The sequence below is a fragment of the Microtus ochrogaster genome (genome assembly GCF_000317375.1).
Source record: "Microtus ochrogaster isolate Prairie Vole_2 chromosome 14 unlocalized genomic scaffold, MicOch1.0 chr14_random_2, whole genome shotgun sequence".
NCBI lineage: Eukaryota > Metazoa > Chordata > Mammalia > Rodentia > Cricetidae > Microtus > Microtus ochrogaster.
Genome location: NW_004949097.1, coordinates 7,096,505 through 7,119,352, shown reverse-complemented (window position 1 = coordinate 7,119,352; position 22,848 = coordinate 7,096,505). Strand labels below are relative to the sequence as shown.

The following is a 22,848-nucleotide window of genomic DNA, read 5'->3' as shown; positions in this document are numbered from 1 at the left end:
TTATTTAGTATACAATATATGCCTTCGGCCAGAAGAGGGCACCAGATCTCATTATAGATGGTTGTGAGCCACCATGTGGTTGCTGGGAATTGAACTCAGGACCTTTGCAATAGCAGGCAATGCTCTTAACCACTGAGCCATCTCTCCAGCCCCCCACAAGATCTTTTTAAAAAAAAAAAAATTGAAAGTACCTTTGCCATCTGACTAACAAAACAACCATGCATTTAAGCTTTAAAGCTCTTAGGTTAAAAAAAAAAGTTCAAAAATTAGACTGTTGTAATGATGTGGAATTTCCCTCTGTATGCTGTGATTACCATTAATGAATAAAGAAACTGGCTTGGACTGTTGATAGGGTAGGTGGGGAAAACTAAACGGAACGCTGGGAGAAGGAAGGCAGGAAGAGAAGCAATGTAATCCTGCCAGAGACAGATGTCAGAACCTTGCAGGTAGTGTTCCCAAATGTGATGTCAGAGTCCACTTTTTACACCTTGCAAAGCGGAGGGCAGAGCCCTGGCCTCAGAGGGTCACAGAACTGCCTGGCACTTGGTTTTTGGTATCTATTCCCTATTTCCACACAACGTTAATGGTAGTTTATCCCCATTATTCCACAGGATTCAGGATGCTGACTTCAGTATGGATACACAGGACAGCAAGGCAGTATTGATGTGTGACTTGAACTATAGATTGGTTTGTTCTTTCATCATGTGGCAGCTGGTAAGAGTACCAGTTTATGGGGGTAAGAAGAAGTTAAGAAGCTGGGTGTGGTGGCACACATCTTTCTTTAATCCTAGCACTAGGGAGGCAGAGGCAGGCAGAGTCTAAGTCCAAAGCTAGCCAACAAGACTTTGCCTCAAAGCAAAGTTGCATCCCACCTGCTCCTTGGTTGTTTAGGTGTCCAAGGTCCTTTCTGTGTCCTGCTTAAGCCCAGACTCACCCAGACTTCTACAGAGAGGGAAAATGATAAACTCTTAAACCTAGTTCTCTAGATAGTTAGAATGTGGGGCGGGTTCCGCTAACAGATAGCTCTCTATTAACAGATAGTTGGGTGTGGAATAGGCTCTGCCAATTTTGGGGGGAAATGGCTCCTGATACTTAAATCTACATGTTTAAAAACCACACCACAAATTCACTTAGCCTCATTTCTTTATAGCATTTGCATCCCGACGCCATCTCACTCACTTGAATACTGTCTATTAATTCCCATCCACATACATCTAAAGCTCAATAATAAGTTATTGGAGCCATAAAAAGTGGCAATGCTTATCTTTTATCCCAGGACTCAGGAGGCTAAGGCAAAAAACCTACCTTCAAGGACAAGCCTGAGTGTTGGGGGCATACTGGGAACACAGCTCAGTGGAGTTCTTGGCCCAAATTCAATTCCCACTATCAGAGGGATAAGGGGTAGGAATTCACTACTAAACCCACAACTGAAAGGTTTTTCGAGGAAGGGTTTCTCTGCATATCTTTCCCTCCTTTAAGACAGGGTTTCCTCTATGTAACAGCCATGGCTGTCCTGGAACTAGCTCTGTAGACCAGGTTGGCCTGGAACTCCGAGATCTGCCTACCTCTGCTTCCACCACCCAGCTGAAATCTATTCCTAAAACGTACAAAATGGACTGTTTTACTTCTGTGGGTTCTATAGAGACATTATATATAATGTCTCATAGCATTGATAGGGCAACAAGCTTGTTTCTAAGAACTACTTGCCCCAGTAGCTCCCATGTTGGAGTGTAGGGAAATCCATCCCAAATTACATTGTCTAATCTGACTAGGCAGAGTGGTGCTACAGCCAGAAGCAGAGGTTTGGACGGTGGTAGCAGTAGCCTAAAGGCACAGGGCCCCTGGTCCCAGCAATCCAAAACAAGTCAGCAAATTCTTATCTCTTCTGTGCTAGGGCCCGTGGGTCCCAACATAGAAAACTGTTGTCCCTAACTGGACTGGTACCAACTTCAACTACAATTGGCTACAAGGGAAAAGTAGAAAATCCAGTTTTCTCTATTGTCAACTTTTCTTAATTTAGTCATTACACTTGAGTGACAAAAATACTGATAAACTTTAAAAAGAGCTCCCATCTAGAATTTGAAAAGAAAATGAGACCTGTCATGAAAGCAGAAGGCAGGGCAAATGGAATGATGTGCATGAACAAATGTCACCATCAAACCTTCCTCTGTGTATTAACCAAGACATTCTTTTCCTAAAATGACAAGGTTGATTTCTGATAGTTCTGTCGGTTCTAACTGTAGCATACACATGGGTTACAAGTTAGTTTTCATTAATGATGAGCAACAGCAAATTCTGTTTTAAAAATGCATGTGTTTGTGTAGGTTAAGTGCAAGCCCATGGAGTGCTGGATCTTGTGTGGCTGTAGTCACAGATGCCTATGAGCAGCCATCATAGGCACTAGGAAGTAAGGTCTTCTGCAAAAGCAATACACTTTTTTCCCTAAATGTGTAGCCCAGGCTAGCCTCAAACTCGTGATCCTATCTCTCCACCCCCTTCAGCAATCCTGCTAGCATACACAACTGGCACAGTACACACTTAACGACTGTCCAGCCCTCCAATTCTGTATTTTCACTTATGATTTGATACTTATCTATTTCTGACTGCATGTTCACTGTTTCACTCAGTTTAGATCCACGTGTCATTAAGTGTGTGTATCCACCTTAATTACAATTCCAACCATTTCCTTTTGTTCAGAAGTCAGATCACCGAGATGCCCTAGGAGAGGGCATGTTGTGAGACAGAGACACCTGAGACATGTGACTATCTCCAAGCTGCCAGCTACCATGCTTGCACCGGTGGTCAGTGTTTTCCTGTTATTTGAAGAAAATAGAAGACCTTAAAACTTTCCCGCACATCAGAGGTGGTCCCAGATAACTAGTTGAAGATGCAGGCTGGAGGGAACTGGGAGATGGCTGACCTAGTCACGCAGAAGCTCCAAGTGCACATGCGCCAAGAGCACAAGCCCTCATGTGTTCTACCCTATTATTATTCCCTAGCTATATAAATTCCCCAACCATGATTTAAGACTCCCCCAATGTAATCAAGAACCACAGGCATCCAAATATAAATTTGTGAAATTTTTCTTTACAAGAAAACATATAAGTCATTATAAAGTTGTAAGATTTCAAAAACAAGTTTTCTTTAGTCCAAAGAGCATAAACAATAAAGGAAAGGAACATTGCAACAGAGGACAGTAAGGCTCTGCAACCACAAAAATCAGAGAAACCACAGGCCAGGAAGGTCCTCAGGACAGGGTTACTGGAAACGCCATTCACAGCAATTTCATCAAGGTCTTACTACTCTTATAGGGTTCTGCCAAAAACAAGTATTTTTAATGAGATTAAATAAATCAAAATAATTACATTACAACTGAGTTCGTGAAATGTAACATCAGTAATCCGTCACATTGAGGATGTTTAGGTTTCCAAGCACAGGTCCCTTTGTTAAGTCTGTATGTAAAGGCAGACATCAGCCCCTACCATCAGCCCTACAGTGTCTTCTGCCTGTAGTTATTCACTGCACCTTACTACAACACGCATTCCTCGTTACAGCTCACCACGTGACACACACTTTGTTTTCTGTTGACTATAATCCTGGCACAGGCTGTGTGGGTCAAACACGAAGACAACTTCACAGCGATACTGAACACACATTTGTCATCATCTTGCTCGCTCTGAAAAGCCATCTGGTACATACAGCAAGCAGGGTCTGACCTAGAAAATAACTCCCGCACTAACCTGCTTACAGCCTTTTCCAGATTAACAAAGCCACGTGTGGCACTGTACAAACTTGACTTGGGAAAGAGATCACACTAGGTAAGTTTTGTTTGTAAATTTTAACAATTTAGAAAAATCAGAATACAACATTTCATGCCTATATTTTAAGGCTATTGAGGCTCAAAAGAAAACATTAGAAATTACAAAATATTCTCACCTTTTTATTACAAATAAAAACTCTGCAAATGGTATTTATATTAAAGTCGCAATGTTAGGATTGCAAAATGCCCTACACCAGGTCACAAGATTCAACAATTAAAATATTTATGCAAATATTTTCCAATTTTTTATTATTTTATGAAATGGAATAGAAAAATATCTTAAATTAAAACCTCACAAAGTGCCATTCCTCTAAAAACCTCCAAATAATATATGGTTTTAATTATTCTTTATAAATAACCTCTCTATAGATTAATATGTATATTATTTCTGCAACCTGAGGCCTCCTTAGACATCAACATGTCAGGCTTTGTATTACAAATCTAAATAGGCTAACATTTGGTTTACCTTTAGAACTTACATGAGGATTATAAACATAAAAAATTAAAGCTGTGACTACACAGCCACTCAAAGTATTTAAACTAGCTCAACCACATTTGCCCATTCTGATATTCACTCAATATTAAATATCTCATATCTATTGTTAACTGTGAATCAAGAAAAATAACTCAAAAAGCAAACAGAACACATTTAAACTATGGCCAATTCCACCATCTTCATGTTTAAAGTTTTACTGATATGTCTCTTTACTTGGGGGTGGGGCAGACAGGACAGTTTCAGAGTTCTCTCCCCATGTCATGTGGATCCCAGGGTGGAAGTCAGGCCACTGGGCCTGTCACCAAGCACCTTTACTGTTGAGCCACTTTGATGGCCCCTACTTTATTAATATGTAAGACAGGGGGGGGGGAACTATAGCTATCAACATTTTTTGGTTTCTTCTGACTCAAGGTCGCACTCTGGCCTCAAACTCCTGGTAATCCTCATGCTTTGTCCTCCCAATTGCAGGCTTAGTGCACCCAGCTTTCTACTATCAATGAGTTAGACACATTTGAAAATACTCGAGGGTTAATATTTTCCACTTTATTTTCCTTTCATCTGAAATTCAGAATTAATGTGTAACCACATTAATGTATGAAAAGGTTTAATAGAAAAATAAAGAACCTTAAAATTTTACAATATTTCGTATTTCAAGATTCTTTTAGATAAAACCAATGTTACTTGTGGTTGAAACACAGAATCTGATTTACAGATTCTCACTTAATCCCTGTAATACAAAACAGTTGGTAAAATGGTGGGTTCTCAACAATATTAAGAAATCCAACATGGAAGCTCCACTCAAACACCATGTGTCTCCAGTGCCCATGGGATGCCTCCTGCAAAGTGTATGAGATGGCCTTCTCGAAAACTTAGCACTGTGCACACTACCAACGTCACAACACTGCCGTATTAAGTACAAATAAATTGTATGGTCTATGTTTACTGCTCCAAAATTTTTATCAGCTATACAAGGGAAGAACAAACATCTTTTTATGATGAAGACACTAAATACCTCAGGCTTGCAGGCCCCTGAGGTCTCACTACTCCAAAATGTAGGGGGAAAATCAGGTAACATGCATGAAAATAAATAAATGTGTCTGTGGACTACAAACTGTCCAATGCTGGATGGACTAGACATGGATTTGTAAACAGAAATATAATCCTAGGCCCACCACAAAGTGTCATGTGGGCACAGGAAGCACACAGAGCTGAGGAAGAAGAAACATTAATGAACATTATAGACGAAAATGTCCACACTTTCCAATCAGACTTGAATGTGTGTGTAAGTATGTATACATACAAGTTATACAACTAGCTTAGCTTGCTTACTTCATAGTCTTGGTGTGCTAGTAACAGTGTCAAACCCACATCACATCACCAGGGACCATGAATAACTGAGTACTCAGAGGCTAATCAATAACCAGCACTATGGTTTTAACATCTAAATTTTTCTATATAATGACAGTAACTAATCTGCTCTATATACACTAAAGAATGTTGGATGTGTATTTCCAGATGTCATCTGAAAATTAAATTGAATTGTTACAATTTGAAGCTAAATGTGATTTGCTTTGTTTTATTAGAAAAAATACTCAAGCAAAGTCTACAATCATCGGTCAATTAAGAATGACTTACAAGAACATGAGACAGTAAAATAAAAATACAGGTACAAACTCTATGTCCAAAACACTTCTATTTGGCAATGTTATAACAAACCAAAATTTAAAAGGAACAAAGGAGATTGCAGAGTACTTCGCAGATATAGAATAAAACAAATGATGAAGTGCTTAAGCAAAAGAAAAAAAAATAGTAAGAACACACTGCTTTTCTTCTGAAAATAGACTCCCGTCTGCTACAGAGCACATTAGACGGCCGTTCCAGAGTATCCTCATTGGCAGTGCTTTCCCGTGGGTCCCTCAGCAGCGATGACTCTCTGCACGTCTACCTCTTACCCCTGTCCTGTTCAAGCCTCCAATACTTTTAGTTCCTTTTGTGTCTGGTTTTGCTTTTAAAAGCAAATGAGAAATGATCATGGAACCCTTCCCATTTTGGAACCAAAGGTTTAATTTTATATTGTTGTCTACTTTCTTTTAAAAAACTGAGTGTAAAAACTGCTGGTTTTCCTGTCAGTGCAGGAGTGGGAACTCCCGAGGCGGAGCGCTTCTGCAGTCTAACTGCACAGCACAGCTTTCCAGGATGTGCGCCCACAGTGGGAACAGCCACTCAGTCACTGTCAGGGGAGGGCCACGGCCCTCGAGGAGAGGCTCTGGAAGGACGTCCAATGCTTTGTTCTTAGACATTAACAGTAGTACACAGTCCCTTCCGTCTGCAAAGACATCTCTTGTTAAAGGTGCTTTGTTAGCAATCCCTCTGGCAGCACTAGTGAGTTACAATTTCCTTCAATATTATTTCTACCATAATATATACATTGACTTTCATGCCTCTAGAAAACATCTACAGTACATTTCATAATAGAAAAATATATTACAAATCTGCTCAATTATTTACAAGCAACACTCTATTATCTCTATGCGACATTTGTTTGATACAGTACTGACAAGTTACACATATTTTCCATTTCTGTAAAGTTAAAAAAATTCCATATGGCTTCTTGCTTGCCAAGCAAGAAAGTGATTTTATTTTCCTTTTCAAAACCAACTTTGGTGCATAAAAGATTCGGTTTGAAGATACTTTAAAAAAAATACTTTTTTTTTACATTAAGGAAAAAAAAACTCAAAAAAACAACACTTTCCTCAGGAAAAAAATTAGAGTCACAGGTTAAATGAAAATATGAAGATTATTCAAATAATTTGAAATTGCGGTTTTTTTCAAAAACCATTAACAAGAGTAGTTATGTAGGTAAATATAACACACTGTACCCCATGAAAGACCCTAGTCCTGAAAAGGGAGCCAACAGACATACGGCAACACTCTAACAGTAATTCTCAGACCTAATTCAATAGACGAATTTTTAGTTGATTGTAAATGTCGTTCACTGTTTGCTTAAATACAAATTGAACATTTTTCTTATCAGAGTTCTGCAAAAGAACACAAATGGCAACCAATCACATCTATTTATCATAGCTGAAAGGTTAATTATCTCTCGATAATTTCCACTGTCTAAATATTTTCTATTAGGACTTCAAATCGATACACACTGTCAAGGTGAGTATCTTACAGTGCTTTTGGTATTTTTAAGGTCAATTGTTTGTCTTTCCAATAAAACTGTCATCACTAAGGGGAAGAAAAAAAAGCAGCTTAAGCAGCGAGCATGCAAAGCCTTTCAGAAGCTGTTCAACAACTGAGTTGCCAGAGAGTGTCTGTGCAGTCTCCCACAGCGCCATTCCATGACATGTGGACTACAGTAATATATTAATATATTCCACAGAAGACCTACTTCATTCACAGAATGTCCACACTAAGCATAAATATTACTCTAAATACTGGACTTAAAAATAAAAGAGGAAGGGGTTGACTCTAATGTGCAACTTTCCCTAAGCCCATTGTCAGTGACTAAGACTGCAGGTGGCCCCGCTTGTTTGCTTTTATGTATTTATGTATGTTTTACCTCTTCAACCTCTTCTGTGGCATTGTTCTAGAAAAAGAAAAAGAAAGAAATTCTTTATTCAATTGAATCAAAAAACACTGAGTACTACTACAGAAACATTAAAAATCCTTGTAGATCTGAATGCAGTGATGATGACAGGTATTTTCAAGTGCTGCTACAAGCCTTCAGTCCCATCTACTCAAGACTGAGACAGGGGAATGCTTGAGCCTAGGATTTCAAGGATATCTGAGGCAGCATAGAAAAACCCTATCCCAGGAAACAAACATATATTGAAAACAAAAGCAATTATTTCTAAAATGTAGATATGAATATAAGTTTACATGGTTTTAATAAAAATCTCTATAATCTGATGTTTCTTTTTATCAAGAGTTCCATATCTAACATGCAATTTTAACTACTACCTTAAATGTATATTTAAATTTCAAAGAAATGCTCTTATAGTTTCATTGCAAATAAAGTGTGTATCTTTAGTGGAACAGTAATACTTTCATTTTGAGATGTATATTAGCAAGATATCATTGCTCAAAAAGCTGAAATAATTGTTTTCCAATCAAATTCCAGACCCTCAAACCCTAATCACACCAAGAAACACCCAATCCTTTATGACTGCACTACATTAAAGTACCCTCTCTGTTCCAACTTCCAGAAGAGAAGAAGCACCAAAGACAAAATTCAGTGCTAAGGTTTGAGGGGGAGGGAGTTCATTTTGGCTGGTTGTTTTCACAGCTAACATACAAGCCAGGTGTAATGAGGCATGCCTATAAACCAAGTTACTTGGAAGACTGAGGCAAGAGAATGTGGAATTCCAAGATAGTCTGGGCTACACAAAAGCACCTAATGTCAAGAACGTCCTCATTTCCCAAGAAACCTTTTAAAAAAACAGAAGAATCAAATATCTCGAACCAGCCAACCTCGCTTCTATCAACTACTTCTGAACATAAATTCCAAGCATGGAGAATATTTTAAATCATCTTCACTAAGACATCTAAACTGCTTTGTACAAAGCACAATAGCACAAAAATAAGTTGATGTATGAAAAAAAAAGAGAACACAGATTAGAAGCACGGAGACACATCCCAACTGTCAACTCTGAGGGTGTTTATAGCCAGTTCTAAAAGATGAGCTCTCCCAGAACACTGCTCTCTTAGGATGCCAGTTTCAATTATCTCCCCAGTCAGCAGAATCTAAGTTATGTAACAGCAAATAAACTCCCAATCATCTTATTTTTTCCTGACACACTGAACAGTATCACAACCAGGAGAGTCACAGGAAGAGCAGAACCTCTGAAGGTATTTTTGATTACTGTCTTAGGGATGGGGGCTATAAACCAGCTGGTAGGATGCTGGGTCCTGCAGTTTAATCCCCACTACTGTAACCTAAACTACTCCAAAACAGCTCATTTATGACAGTTAAAAAAAAAAATATGCCGGGTGGTGGCGGCACACACCTTTGCTCTCAGGGAGGAGACAGCAGGTGGATCTCTGAATTTGAAGGCCAGCCTGATCTACAGGACAGGAAAACATTCGGAAATTATCAGTATCATCTGACTTCTGGCCAACCCATTCTCATGAGAAAAACATTAAATGTGTCTTCATTCTAAAAATATGAAGTCAAGTGCCTTTTTAATTACTGGTTTAAACACCTGAGTAGTCAGTCTATGTTATTTGGATACAGCATTCATGTGTGACCTTGGACTTCATTTCCAATCTATATGCAGAGACACACTGACACCAGACAGGCTGCTGTGGTGAGTACTAAGCACTTACAAAAGTGACTTCTCACCTAAGAAATACTCCTGGCCACTTCTCTTCCTAGCGTCACTATCTAGAATAGCCAGGTCAACCACACTTAGAAATAGGAGCCTCTGAGCCGGGCGGTGGTGGCGCACGCCTTTAATCCCAGCACTCGGGAGGCAGAGGCAGGCGGATCTCTGTGAGTTCGAGACCAGCCTGGTCTACAAGAGCTAGTTCCAGGACAGGCTCCAAAACCACAGAGAAACCCTGTCTCGAAAAACAAAAACAAACAAACAAAAAAAAAAAAGAAAAGAAATAGGAGCCTCTGAAATACTTACACACTGCTACTTAAACTGCTCTTTGGAAAAGTTTGTGGAGAAAGGAAATGAAATACATGACACTTAGGACACATTCATTTTATTCTCTGGCCCACAAAATTCTGACTTAAATACAGATAACCACATCTGTTTAAATTAAGGTTTACATTGATTAACATGTATGTGTGCATATCTGAGTGACTATCGTATGTGCACTGGCGTCCATGGGGCCAGGAGGAGGTGTGAGATTCCCCTAGAGCTAGAGCTAATAATGTGGGTGCTTAGAACTAACCTGCGGTCCTCTGCCAAAGCAGCCATTTTCCCAGCCTCAATATCACATTTTCAAAATAATTTCAAAATATTTGTGTATCATAATCTAAGCCATTCAAAATAAATTTAGAATTGAACATGCATATGAACTTAATCAAAATACTGCTTCTGGATTCTAAAACTATTAGTTCTTTGTGATATCACACCCACGCTTTTAAAAACCACAGAATGCCAATGTGCTTATAAATGCCCCAACCTAGTGGTAAGCAGCACTGACTACATAGCAAGTCTGGGTAGCCTGAGCTATATAAGACCCTGATCCCCACAAACCCTGCACCCCTCAAAAAAGTAAATAAAAAATACTACAAAGTCTATTGGACAGAGAAACCAAGAACAAGTTGATTGTTTCAAATCCAAAAATCTACCCTCTGGAAGTAGATTCTAAAGGCAGAATCATCAACATGATTTTGAGCATTCTGATAAAGGATGCTAAATTAGCCATGTCTAGGTAAAATGAAAACAAAAGCTCAGCATTTTGGATAAAGAGTACTCAATATGTACTGAAAAATCAACCCCAACTTATGCAAAATTTAGAAAACTTCAAGATAGCAATTAAAAATGGAAAGCATATTGTCATGAAGTCAATTACCTGTAAATGTTTGGGTCCAACAGCAAGGCAGTATCTTTGGGCAGCTTTGATAAATGAACTACTTTAGTTTTTAACTGATGTCGTTCACTTTCATTCACCCACACATCTGGCAGACTATGAATTAAAGAAAAGTCAATAATTTGAAATTGTCCCAGATTAATTGTCCCTTGGTCTTCATACTCTCTAGACTTTCCTGTCCCTTTCTTTGACAGGGACACCTATGTACTTCTGCAAAGACAGATGTTCAGGCCATCTATACTCAGGAGCCAGACACAGACCACGGCACACAGTAAGGTGGACCAGGAATTTGTATAATGTGGCTTCTAACTGAGAGAAGTTAGTGAAAATCTAACTATTTCTTCACTAACAAAGGAAAACTCCATCAATCCATGAGCTCAGCAGTACAGCAAATACCAAGAGTACCAAGGACAGAGGGGCCCCCTCATGAGACTGAGCCCGCCCATATGAAAGGAAAGAAAATAAAATGTATATGTAACCAAATTCTGAATTTGAAGATATTTATAAAATTTATAAAATTCAAAGTACTTTAATATCTATATTGTTCAATTTCCACAATAGTAGGATTATAAAGGCATTTAAATTTGACATGTTTTTAAAGATTTGTTTTTATTTTATATGTATGAGTGTTCTATCTATGTGTGTATCTGTGTACTATGTGTGTGCCTGGTGCCCTGGGAGGTTATAAGAGGGTGTCTGGAGTTATGAAAAGTGTGAGGAGCCATGTGGGTGTTGGTCTCAAAAGGCTCCTCAAAGATCATCATCAACAAAGAATAAATCTAAAAATATATTAGTATCAAACGAGGAAGGCATGGTAGTACAAGCCTTGAAATAGAAAACAGAAGAGGCAAGAACTCAAAAACTGCCTAGGTTCCATACAACCTTGTCTCAAAATCCCTCCCCCCCCCCCAAAAAAAAAGAAAGAAAAACAATCAGTACAAGACATAGTAGCTCACATCTATAATCCCATAATTTAAGAAGGCAGAGGCAGGAAGTTCACGAGTTCACTGATAGTGGGTTATATGAAAAGACCTTATCTAAATGAAAACTTCCGATAGTTGCATAGATGTTACCCATGTAGCAGCTTTCTGAATCAATGTAAGACCCACTTGACAAAGATGGTTAATGCTGGCCTCCTAACCTGGCCATGCAGCCATGGCAGAAGGGGTCAGAAGCCCTGGGGAGAACCTGCTGCTAACCTTTACTGGGGGGGACACCTATCAAGCTGCCCTGAAGTTATACACACTGACTAGTGCTCTTCTTAGCCCTCATCAGAAGCTTCCTTATCAAGTGGGTGCAGTGAACTAAAAAAGTATAAAAAGCTCCTAGAACATTCAATTGCCAACTTGACAACCTCAAAGCACAGTACAATTCAATTTCTCTTAAGACTTCTATTTTAATAAGTTAAATAATTTTTACATTCAAGATTTTTGAGACCGGTTTCTCTGTGTTGTCCTGGAAACTCAGAGACCTCCCTGTGTCTGCCTCTTAAGTGCTGGGATTAAAGGTGTGTGTCACCTCCATCTGGCAAAATAAAATTTCTTACACACAGTGCAAACACTTACATGTCTTCAGGTGTCCAATGAAGCAAGAGCTTTATCTTTCCAGATTCTTCCTTTCTCTTAGCTATTACCTAGTAACATTACAAAAAGAAAGGACAAAAACTATGAGACACCATTTTTCTACACTATTAGGAAGAACTTGAAGTGGCCATGCAGGAGCAAAGGCATTGCCACCACAAAATTCTTGTCATTGCTGCTTTGTACACTCCAACCTCTTCCCACAACACTGAAATCACCACAGGGCCTGCACTAATATGAAAACCCCGAAACATATGCTCATGATTTTAATATAAGTAAATGAATTTTTAAAACTACAAAACAAACATTAAAGCAACTAATGGCTGTCAAGATGGATCAGTAGTTAAAAAAGCACTTTCTACAAAAGCCGAGTTTGACCCTTGATCTAAGTGGAAGAAAGTGAACACACTCTGACATTGGTGCTTTAGCATGTCCTGTTACAATGTACCAAATACCATTTACCAAATTCAAGTTACAAATACCCAAAATACATACTACAATGTTATTCTGAAAACATAGACACTGAAAAGAGAACTTTAAATAAAAGTTACTTCCTCCATTATATAAAAACTGGTGGTTGAATAAATCCCTAATTTTAGACTTGGCAACTAATGATAGAGCTCAAAAGTAGATTTGGAAGTACTAAAGCAGAACCCTACAAATGACAGAACAGAAACTAAGCAAGCACAGTAACCCAACTGGAAACGAGGGTTCTGCTGACTTCTGGAGAAAACTTCAATTAAGACATCATTAGCACACGAAAGCAGTCTAAACTGCTTCATGACCACTAAAGTTATTTCCTATGACAGTAACAGGGAAATTTACATTTGCAGTTTGTATTAAGCATTTCCACTTAAAGTAGATGTTTAAGATGTTTTGAGATAGTATCTCCTTATTATGTAGACCTGGCTGACCTAGAACTCAAAAGATTCATTTGTCTCCGTCTCCCTAATGATCAGATTAAATGCGTTGCTTCCTGGTGAGTGTGTGTGTCTCTGTGTTTGAGCAGGAAGCCAAAGTCTGTATAGACTGATTAAATAAGTGATTCACTAACCTGACATGGGAGGGACGCGCATATGCAGTGAGGGTTTGTGTATGTGCGTGAGTGCGTGTTTTAGCAGGAAGTTGAAGACTCAAGTTTGAAGCCAGCCTGTGTAGACTATGATTAAATATGTGCTTCATTAAAACTTAGAAGGGCAAGGGGTGCACGTGCAGTGAAGGTGTGTGCAGATATGTGTGTGCAGTGTGTGTTTTATCAGGAAGGTGAAGTCTGAAGTTTGAAGCCAGCCTGTGTAGACTATGTTCCAAACCTTTTCTTATTTAAAGGTGGCTTATACTTAACATACACTGGTATCCACTGAAGTAACTCTCAAGGATGCCCAGCCCTTCACTTGGCTTTCCCAGGCAAGGTTCATCAGTTTATACTTTGTCCATTCTCTTCTCAGGCTAGGCCCTTATGTTCATGCACTTACAGGTTTGCATCACTCGCTGCTCAATTACTAAGCATCCAAGAGACACTAGAATTTAATTTCCCGTCATTCTTAACTTTTTTCTTTTCTTTTGGAGAAGGAGGATCCCTATTTTCTCCTAGTGAGCCTAAGTGTTATCAAAATGATAGGGATATTTAATTTAATAGGGGTTATTTACACACACAATACATAGAAAAAAACAATCAACCCATCAAAAAAAATTATGGGGCATGCATTGTGTTCAACGCCACCCCCCCCCCCACACACACACACTCACTCACTCACTCACTCACTCAATAAGCTGTCTTCCTCAATTGTTTATCACATTACTTTATCTTAAATAGTTTTTTAAGGTCAGTTTGATGAAGCACGCTTTTTGTTACTGTTGCCTGTTTTTAAAACAGGGTTTCTCTATGTTATCAGTCCTGACTGTCTTGGAACTCACTTGGCAGACCAGGCTGGTCTTGAGCTCATAGATATCTGCCTGCCTCTGCCTCCCGAGTGAGTGAATCACAAATTTAATCTCAACACTAGGGAGGTACAGGCAAAGAGCTCTTAAGTTCTAAACCAGCCAGGTCTACATAATGGAAAACTGTCTCAACAGTATCTTGTTAATTCTTGTTGTTTTGTTTTTCAAGACTGGATTTCTCTTTGTAGCCCTGGCTATCCTGGAACTCGATCTGTAGACCAGGCTGGGTCTCAAGAAACTCAAGAGTTCCTCCTGCTTCTGCCTCCCAAGTGCAGGAATTAAAGGTGTGCGCCAGCAACTATCTTCCTTCCCTTCTCTTTCTCTATTTGCCATGTGTGCACATGCCGGCCACAATTTACTGTACTTAGTTCTCTTCTAACATATGGGTCCCCGGGATCAAACTCAGGCTGTTCAGCTCGGCAGCAGAGCTCTCACCACTAGGCTGTCCTGCCAGCTTTCCACTTCTTAGTTTTGTTGTTGCTGAGTTGTATGCGTGGTGCCTTTTGAGATAGGGATTCTCACTTAGCCTGGAACTCACTGACTGGCAGACTGGCTGCTCAATGAGCTCCAAGAATCCTGCTTGTCTCACTCAGGCCTTAGACCCACCTTTCCTCTCATGCTTAACAAGATTAAATTTCAATCAGCTTGTTATCAAACCAGAATCTAAGATCTATACATCAGAAAAAATTTAAGTGGGGCAGTGGCAGCTCACAAGGAAGGCAGAGACAGAGGCAGGCGGATCTCTGTGAGGCCAGCCTGGTCTACAGAGCAAGAGTTCCAGGACAGCCAGGGCTACACAAAGAAACCCTGTCTAGGAAAAAAAATAATACAAAACCAGTAGGTTCCATAGTATGGGCACAGAAGCACAGGTGAATTGCTCCACTCATTTTCCCACATCTTTCATATATCTGACTTCCATTTATACTCACTACCTTGTTTTTCAAGCATAGTCAAACCTGAAATACTATCAACAACTCAGAAGTGTTTTCCTTAACCTCTGGAGCTATGACATTCATCCCCCCAAAACCTGAGTGCAAGAAATGTCATTATAGGAGATAAAGTGAGATGCCAATCTATGATCTACTCCAACAATTAATACTTCAAATCTCCATTTTGCTGAAATAGAAAGCAAGAGTTGCCCAATTTTAGCTTATGTGTTTCAAAATGGAAACTAAACTAGAGAAATGGTAATTGGTAAAGACACTTGCTGCATAAGCCTGGAGATCTGAATGTCATCCTTAGAAACTAAGGGTGAAGGAAAGAACTCTGCCCTCCTCACATGCATCCACAGCATGTGCACTCGTACACACATCACAACTCTGCACAATCAAGATTTCTACCAGAGAGAATGCCCACAAACCACAAGAGGGTGTTGGTTCCCATGGAGTTGAGTTACAGATGGCTATGAGCCACCTGACACGGTGCCAGGTCCTCCGCAAGAGCAGCAAGCACTCTTAAGTACTGAGCCATCTCTCCACAGCACCAGTAATAATTTTAAAAGACAAAAATCACACATTCATTTTTCCAAGAATTCGAAATGCCAGAAGTCTAAAAACCTTTGCAAAACTACATCCATTGACTGCAGAGACAAAGGTCTCTTTGGCTGCCCTTGAAGAGAACCTGAGTTCAGATACCAGCAACCAGGCGGCAGCGTACAAATGGTTGTGAATCCAGTTTCACGATATTCGATCTTCTCAGACACCAAAAACACATGGTACACAGATGTACATCCAGGCACATATACATGCACATAAGATTAATTTTTTTAAAAAAAAGAATGGACAATAAAATTAATTCCTAGCTAACCAAAGAGTAAACTGATCTTACAGCTTTGCTTTTTCAAAATCGCATTCTCCTTATTCTGAGTTGAAGGCCTAGCCCCTAGAAATAGCGACTCTTCACAGTGTGCTGGCCAGCCACAAAGCTAGAAAACAGGGTTATACCTATGAAACAAAGCACATCTAAATATCTCTTCCTGCCTTTTGATTTGATGACCTCAATTACACCTCCACCCCCAGCCCTGCCTGGCTTTGGTTTTTGGTACTAGGGACAGGGGATTGAACATATATGTATATGTATGCTAGAAAGTGTTCTATCTCTGAACTACATCCCTATTCTTCATTTTGAGTAACTCTGCTGCCTGGATTGGCCTGATACTTATTCTGTAGTCCAGGCGGGTCTTTAACATAAGATTCTCCTGCTTCAGCCTGCACAGTACTGGGATCGTAGGCATGTACCACCACATCCAACATATTTTATGACTGTTAACATAATTTCCTAAATTGAGCAATTTATAAATATAATCGTGAAAAACACATGCTTTCCTTGCCCCCAAATTCATATAATTTGAAAGAAAAACAGAATACTTACAGTACTATGAAAAACAACACTGTGTCCCTTCCCTAAGCTTTCTATATGAGCCGAGAGGTTAAAGCATATGGCTCGATGTCTTATGGCATCCAGTGTTTGTGCATCGAAGAAATCATGTGGTCGTGCTGAAAGTCAACACACAAAAAAAAAGTTAGACAGTTTAGAAAATTTCAACAATCTGCTAAATGCTCAGGTATTTACCAAACCCAGGAGAGCGCTGCTTTAACTGGAGGGATTAACAAAAACAAAAGCAAGTCCTGCCCATGGCCTAGTTGCATGTGTCTTTGTGCTCAGGGTAGAGCTCTGATAAGTGGAGGACAGGCAGAATTCCAATTATCAATAAACACAGCAACTCCTTTATTCCCCAGCTTCTTACCCTCACACTCCACCATTCCACACTCCAGCAGCTTTATTTTTTCATAAAAATCCTCAAAACCAAATTTGTACCATTTCACCATCAGCAGTACAACAAGGAGGTTTCAAACTCATTTTATGTTATCAAAAATCTTTCCAAATTTGTGACAAATTTGTGGCAATATTAGTTCCAAGCTTTCAACCAGTATTTTCTTGATAAATAAATGTCCCAAGTAAAAAAATTTAAGAAAAATTGCACATAAAAATCTAAGATGGCACCTATGCTGCCAATCAAGCCTTGGAACACTAGAGAGCTCAAATAATCCTTTCACTTTAGCCAGACACAAGGCACTGCACTCAGCCAAATATGTAACTATGTAGCCGGGGGCTCCAACATGTAAAACAGGCGCTCTACCCCATCAATGCATTTCTAAGTCTCAACCAGTTCTCAACTGTGTAACTGTGCACATGGTTTAATCTTAACCTTCATTCACAGATTGTTTTGTTTTTAAAATCTTTGATTTCATTATATAACCCAGGCTGGTCTGAAATGCCTTATGCAGATAGCCAAGGTTGGCCTCAAACTCACCGCAATCTCTTGTTTTAGTGTATCAAAAATAAAACCACAATTAAGCCAGGTTCAGCAGCTCACTCTAAACTCTTGGGAAGAATGAGTGCAGGGTCAGGAGTTCAGGGCCTGTACCAAGATCCATTCTCCAGACACTCAGAAAAGGTAATCTCCAAAGAGTTAAGTACTGATAATCCTGATTCTAATCCAGCCTTTACCGGAGAAGAGACAGGAAAGAAGTTATGCTTTAGTTCTATTGAAGACCTATGATGAAGTAAAATGACTGCAATGAATTCCCTAAGTAAAATGCTGACAAACTGACTCTCCGAATCATGGCTATGTGTTTTAGAGGAAAAATGGAATTCAAACCACAGCACTGTCTGTCTGAACAGTGGTCCCCAAAACTGAAAGGCTCTTCATGTTTTAAAGTTGAAAGCAACATCCATTCACTCTCCCCAAACAAACAAAACCCTAACAGTAAAAAGTGCTTCCACCCACACCTGTCACTTAGCAGCTGGCCTTAACAGAAACTGCAGGTCAGAGCACCATCTCCTCAAGCAACACACGCCAGGCCTAAGCACGACTGGGTACTCAACTATGCTTGCCCACTTTCACTTTCTAAGAATGCTCAACAGGCAGAAGTGGGATCAGGGGATAAAGAGTTGGAGGCCAGACTGGGCTAGGCTGAGAGTGCCTGGAAAAGAAACCAAAAAGGGGGTCTAGATTAATGGCACACAGCTATAATCCCAGCACTGGGGATCTCTAATTATCTAATTATTTTGACCCTAAGTATCAAAGGAGTATTTTATAGCTCACTAATTAAGAACAAAATCTTCATACGTTCATATTGCAAACATACATTCTACATTTTGGTTTACTTAACTTTTATGTAATTTTTACTTCTGACACACTCGGTATTTTTCTAAAGTATTCTGGAAACAAGCACTGCCATGTTTAAAATTTCCCTAATTTATAATAAATTAAATTACTCCTGGTATCTGATTCTCTAAATATATATAGTTTATATTCTAAGATCACATACACTTAACACTCTTTTAGCTTAGCTTCTACAAACATTTCTCACTAGTTCTCATGTTGACAGGCAGGTACCGTGTATTACTTCCCATGGATAGCAACAAGCCAAACTCAATACCAGTAAAACTGGACTCACATAAAGCCTTTTTCCTACACAGAGGCTTTCTAAGTGAACACTTACGTAATGAGCGTCGTCTTTTGTTCTTTAGTTTCCTTCTCTTGTTCATTCCAGCTTTAGAAGGAGATTCTTCTTTGGCCTTTGGCTGGCTAGAAACTTTTGAGGAATTCTGTTGACTGAAGTGTGTGGGTACATGGCGAGCAAGCCCTCCCTGAGAAGCAAAGCTGGCATTGCAGCCACCAACTACACACTAAAAAGAAGAAACAAAGGGGCTGTCAAGGTTACACATGAAGCATGAGCAGGCCAAGGATGGTTTTAGCGGTAAACTCCAGCACAACAAAACTGATTCTAGAAAAGAAACATGAAGCACTTTTTTACAAGCTTACTTTAAAAACAAACAGTTATCCAACAAGTACACCACTTAGCAGTGGCACGGCTATTTCCAAACTTAATTTCACTGCTCTCCCCACTGTACAACACCTACAGGATCAGTTTCCTAGATGAGATGATTTTGAATATACCATGTTTATAACCAGGATAGGAAGGTAACTCCCCAATGGTTACTCTAATTCCTAGATGCTGTTGATTTTATTAAAAAATAAAAAATTTTAAAAATCTCCCTAAAAGCCCTATCTAGCCTGAAACTTACTTCTAGACCACATCGGCCTCCAATTCAGAGATCCTCCTGACTCTTCTACCAGAGTACTAGGATTAAAGCCATGCAGCATAACCAGCTGGGCGGCGATGGTACATGCCTTTAACCCCAGCACATGGAAGGCAGAAGTGACCTCTGAGTGTGAGCATGTGGTGTGTATCCATAAAACCTTTCAGATGCCTCCTTGTTTTTTCTTTTTTTTTTAATATTTATTTATTATGTATACAATGTTCTGTCTGTGTGTATGCCTGCAGGCCAGAAGAGGGCACCAAACCCCATTGCAGATGGTTGTGAGCCACCATGTGGTTGCTGGGAATTGAACTCAGGAAGAGCGGGCAATGCTCTTAACCACTGAGCCATCTCTCCAGCCCCCTCCTTGTTTTTTCTATGCTGTTTAACAAGTAGGAAAGAAATCTGAAGAGTTTGAAAAGCTTTTATGTATTTGTTAGACTTCTAGATCTACTGTTATGTTAGAGGACATTCTCACAGATCCAATCTACTCATTTCTGACTTAGAAAATAAACTACAAATATGTATTAGTAAAGTTCAAATATGTACTAAAACGTCCACAACACCATTCTCCACACTTCCCGGCTCTTCTATCCAAGACACTACCAATCCTAACTTCAGAGGAAAAATCAGCACATTATGCTATCAGTGAGTACCAAGCTGTGTCCTCACCTGGGTCTGCCATTACACATTCACTGTGTATACAAACCCCAATGCACACTTTCAATGGATCTTGGAAATATGAACATCCTTATGCATATTTTCAGCCCAGAACACCTTGTGAATCACAGACTTGTTTTTGTATAGTAGTGGAAATCAACAGCTGTGTGCTTACAGAGTCTTCTAAAAATTAAGGACAGCTCAAACATTCAACAAGCAACTTATATAGTGCTAATAAAAATGGTACCTAGTGTTTTTATTAAGACTCTACATTCGTGTTAAGTAGTGTTGGTACTATTTCTTCTTTGAAAATCTTGTTCATAGCAGAATTATTTGTCATAGCCAGAACCTGGAAAGAACCTAGATGTCCCTCAACAGAAGAATGGATTTAAAAAATGTGGTACATTTACACAACGGAGCACTACACAGTGGTAAAAAATAATGACATCTTGAAACTTGCAGACAAATGGATTTGATCTAGAAAAAAACAGAGTGAGGTAACCGATACCCGGCTTTTAGACATAAAGCAAAAAAAGAAAAACAGCCTATAGTCCACAACTCCAGAGAACCTAGACAACAAAGAGGACTCTAAGAGAGACATACATGGATCTGCATAGGAAGGAGAAAAAGAAAAAATCTCCTAAGTAAATTAACACTATGGGGGTCACAGGAGAGGGTAGAAAGAGAGATGGGAGGAAAGGAGAGCGGAGAAAAATGTATAGCTCAATAAAAACAAACAAGACTCCACACTCACTTTAGGGGAGCTGAGTGAATGAGAAGGATGAATGACTGGAGTGAGCGATCAGTGCAAACACTTCCCAATATCGACTAGTGTACAAGGTACAAGAACAGGAATGAACAAAACAAACTTCCTGCCAGAAAGGGTATCTACAAATTCAGCAAGACACAGCAAAAATAATAACTACAACAGCAGTAGAGCTAAACTCATGTATTGGGCTGTGTCTGTAGGTCAGTGATAGGTCCAAGCACAAAAGCCTTGAATTCTGTCTTCAAGACTTCAGAAACAAAAATAAAACAAGCCTGGCAGTGGTTGCGCACTCAGGAGGCAGGGGCAGGCAGATCTGAGTTCAAGGTCAGCCTGGTCTATGGAGCAGTTCCAGGACAGTTGGGGCTGTTATACAGAGAAATCCTGTCTTGAAAAACCAAAATTAAACTGAGTGATGGTGGCACATGCCTTTAATCCCAGCACTTAGGCACAGGCAGGCAAATTTTTATGAGTTCAAGGTCAGCCTAATCTACACAAGGGACTATCAAATAATTTTGTGTTAAATGTAATCAGTAAATTTCAATTTTCAAAGGTGTCAGCAACATATAAAAAGAAAAGATAGCCTGAAGCTGGATATAGCTCGGCAGCTAAGACATGAAGCCAGGCACAATGAACCTTATAGAAGTGGGCAGCACTTGGGAGGCAGAGGCAGGCGGATCTCTGTGAGTTCGAGACCAGCCTGGTCTACAGAGCTAGTTCCAGGACAGGCTCCAAAGCCACAGAGAAACCCTGTCTCGAAAATCCCCCCCCCAAAAAAAAGAAGAGAAAGTGGGAAGCAAAATATGACTCCAGCACCACATACACTAAGAGAAACAATTAATAAATGGGACCCCCTGAAACTGAAAAGCTTCTGTAAAGCAAAGGATACGGTCAACAAGACAAAACAACAGCCTACAGAATAGGAAAAGATCTTCACTAACCCCATATCAGATAGAGGTCTGATCTCCAAAATATACAAAGAACTTAGGAAATTGGACACCAAAAGAATACATAATCCAATAAAAAATGGAGTAAAGACCTAAACAGAGAACTCTCAACAGAGAAATTTAAAGTGGCTGAAAAACACTTAAGGAAATGTTCAAAATCTTTAGTCAGAGAAATGCAAACCAAAACAACACTGAGATTCCATCTTACACCTGAAAGAATGCCAAGATCAAAAACACTGATGACAACTTATGCTGGAGAGGTTGTGGGGAAAAAGGAACATTTCCGCATTGCTGGTGGGTATGTAAGCTGGTACAACCCCTTTGGATGTCAGTGTGGCGATTTCTCAGAAAATTAGGAAACAACCTCCCTCAAGACCCAGTAATAGTACTTTGGGCTATACATTCAAAGGATGCAACAGCAGCATTGTTTGTCATAGGCAAAACCTGGAAACAACCTAAATGTCCCTTGACCGAAGAATGGATAAGGAAAATGTGGTACATTTACACAATGGAGTACTACAGTACAGCAGAAAAAAATAACAGTTTGAATTTTGCAGGAAAATGGATAGAGCTAGAAAACATTTTGAGGGAGGTAACCCAGACCCAGAAAGACAATTATCACATGTACTCACTCATAGGTGGTTTTTAAACATAAAGAAAGCCATCCTACAAACCCTAATTCCAGAGAACTTAGACAACAATGAGTACACTAAGAGAGACTTACATAGATCTAATCTACATGGGAAGTAGAAAGTAGAAAAAGACAAGATCTCCTGATTAAATTGGGAGCATGGGGACCTTGGGGGAGGGTTGAAGGGGAGAGGGGAGAGGCAGGGAGGGGAGCAAAGTATAGAGCTCAATAAATATCAATTAAATAATATTTAATAATTTAATGATTATTAAAAAATAATCAGCCTCACTCATGGGAAACATGGAAGTGGAAACAGCCAGACAGAGCTTTTTTTTTTTTTTTTTTT

General features: G+C 39.5%; 1 protein-coding gene across 1 annotated transcript in view; it reads right to left on the bottom strand.

The window, feature by feature from the left end:
- Positions 1-3,067: 3,067 nt before the first annotated feature.
- Positions 3,068-22,848, bottom strand: part of Aebp2 (AE binding protein 2) — a 37,683-nt gene continuing 17,902 nt past the window's right edge. Inside the window, exons 4-9 of the mRNA XM_026787909.1 lie at positions 18,898-19,084; positions 16,760-16,884; positions 12,437-12,504; positions 10,854-10,967; positions 7,885-7,911; positions 3,068-7,354 (exon numbers count right to left, since the gene is read on the bottom strand). Of these exons, the coding sequence (XP_026643710.1) occupies positions 7,309-7,354; positions 7,885-7,911; positions 10,854-10,967; positions 12,437-12,504; positions 16,760-16,884; positions 18,898-19,084 (567 nt within the window). The 3' untranslated portion in view covers positions 3,068-7,308. The remainder of the gene's footprint in view (positions 7,355-7,884; positions 7,912-10,853; positions 10,968-12,436; positions 12,505-16,759; positions 16,885-18,897; positions 19,085-22,848) is intronic.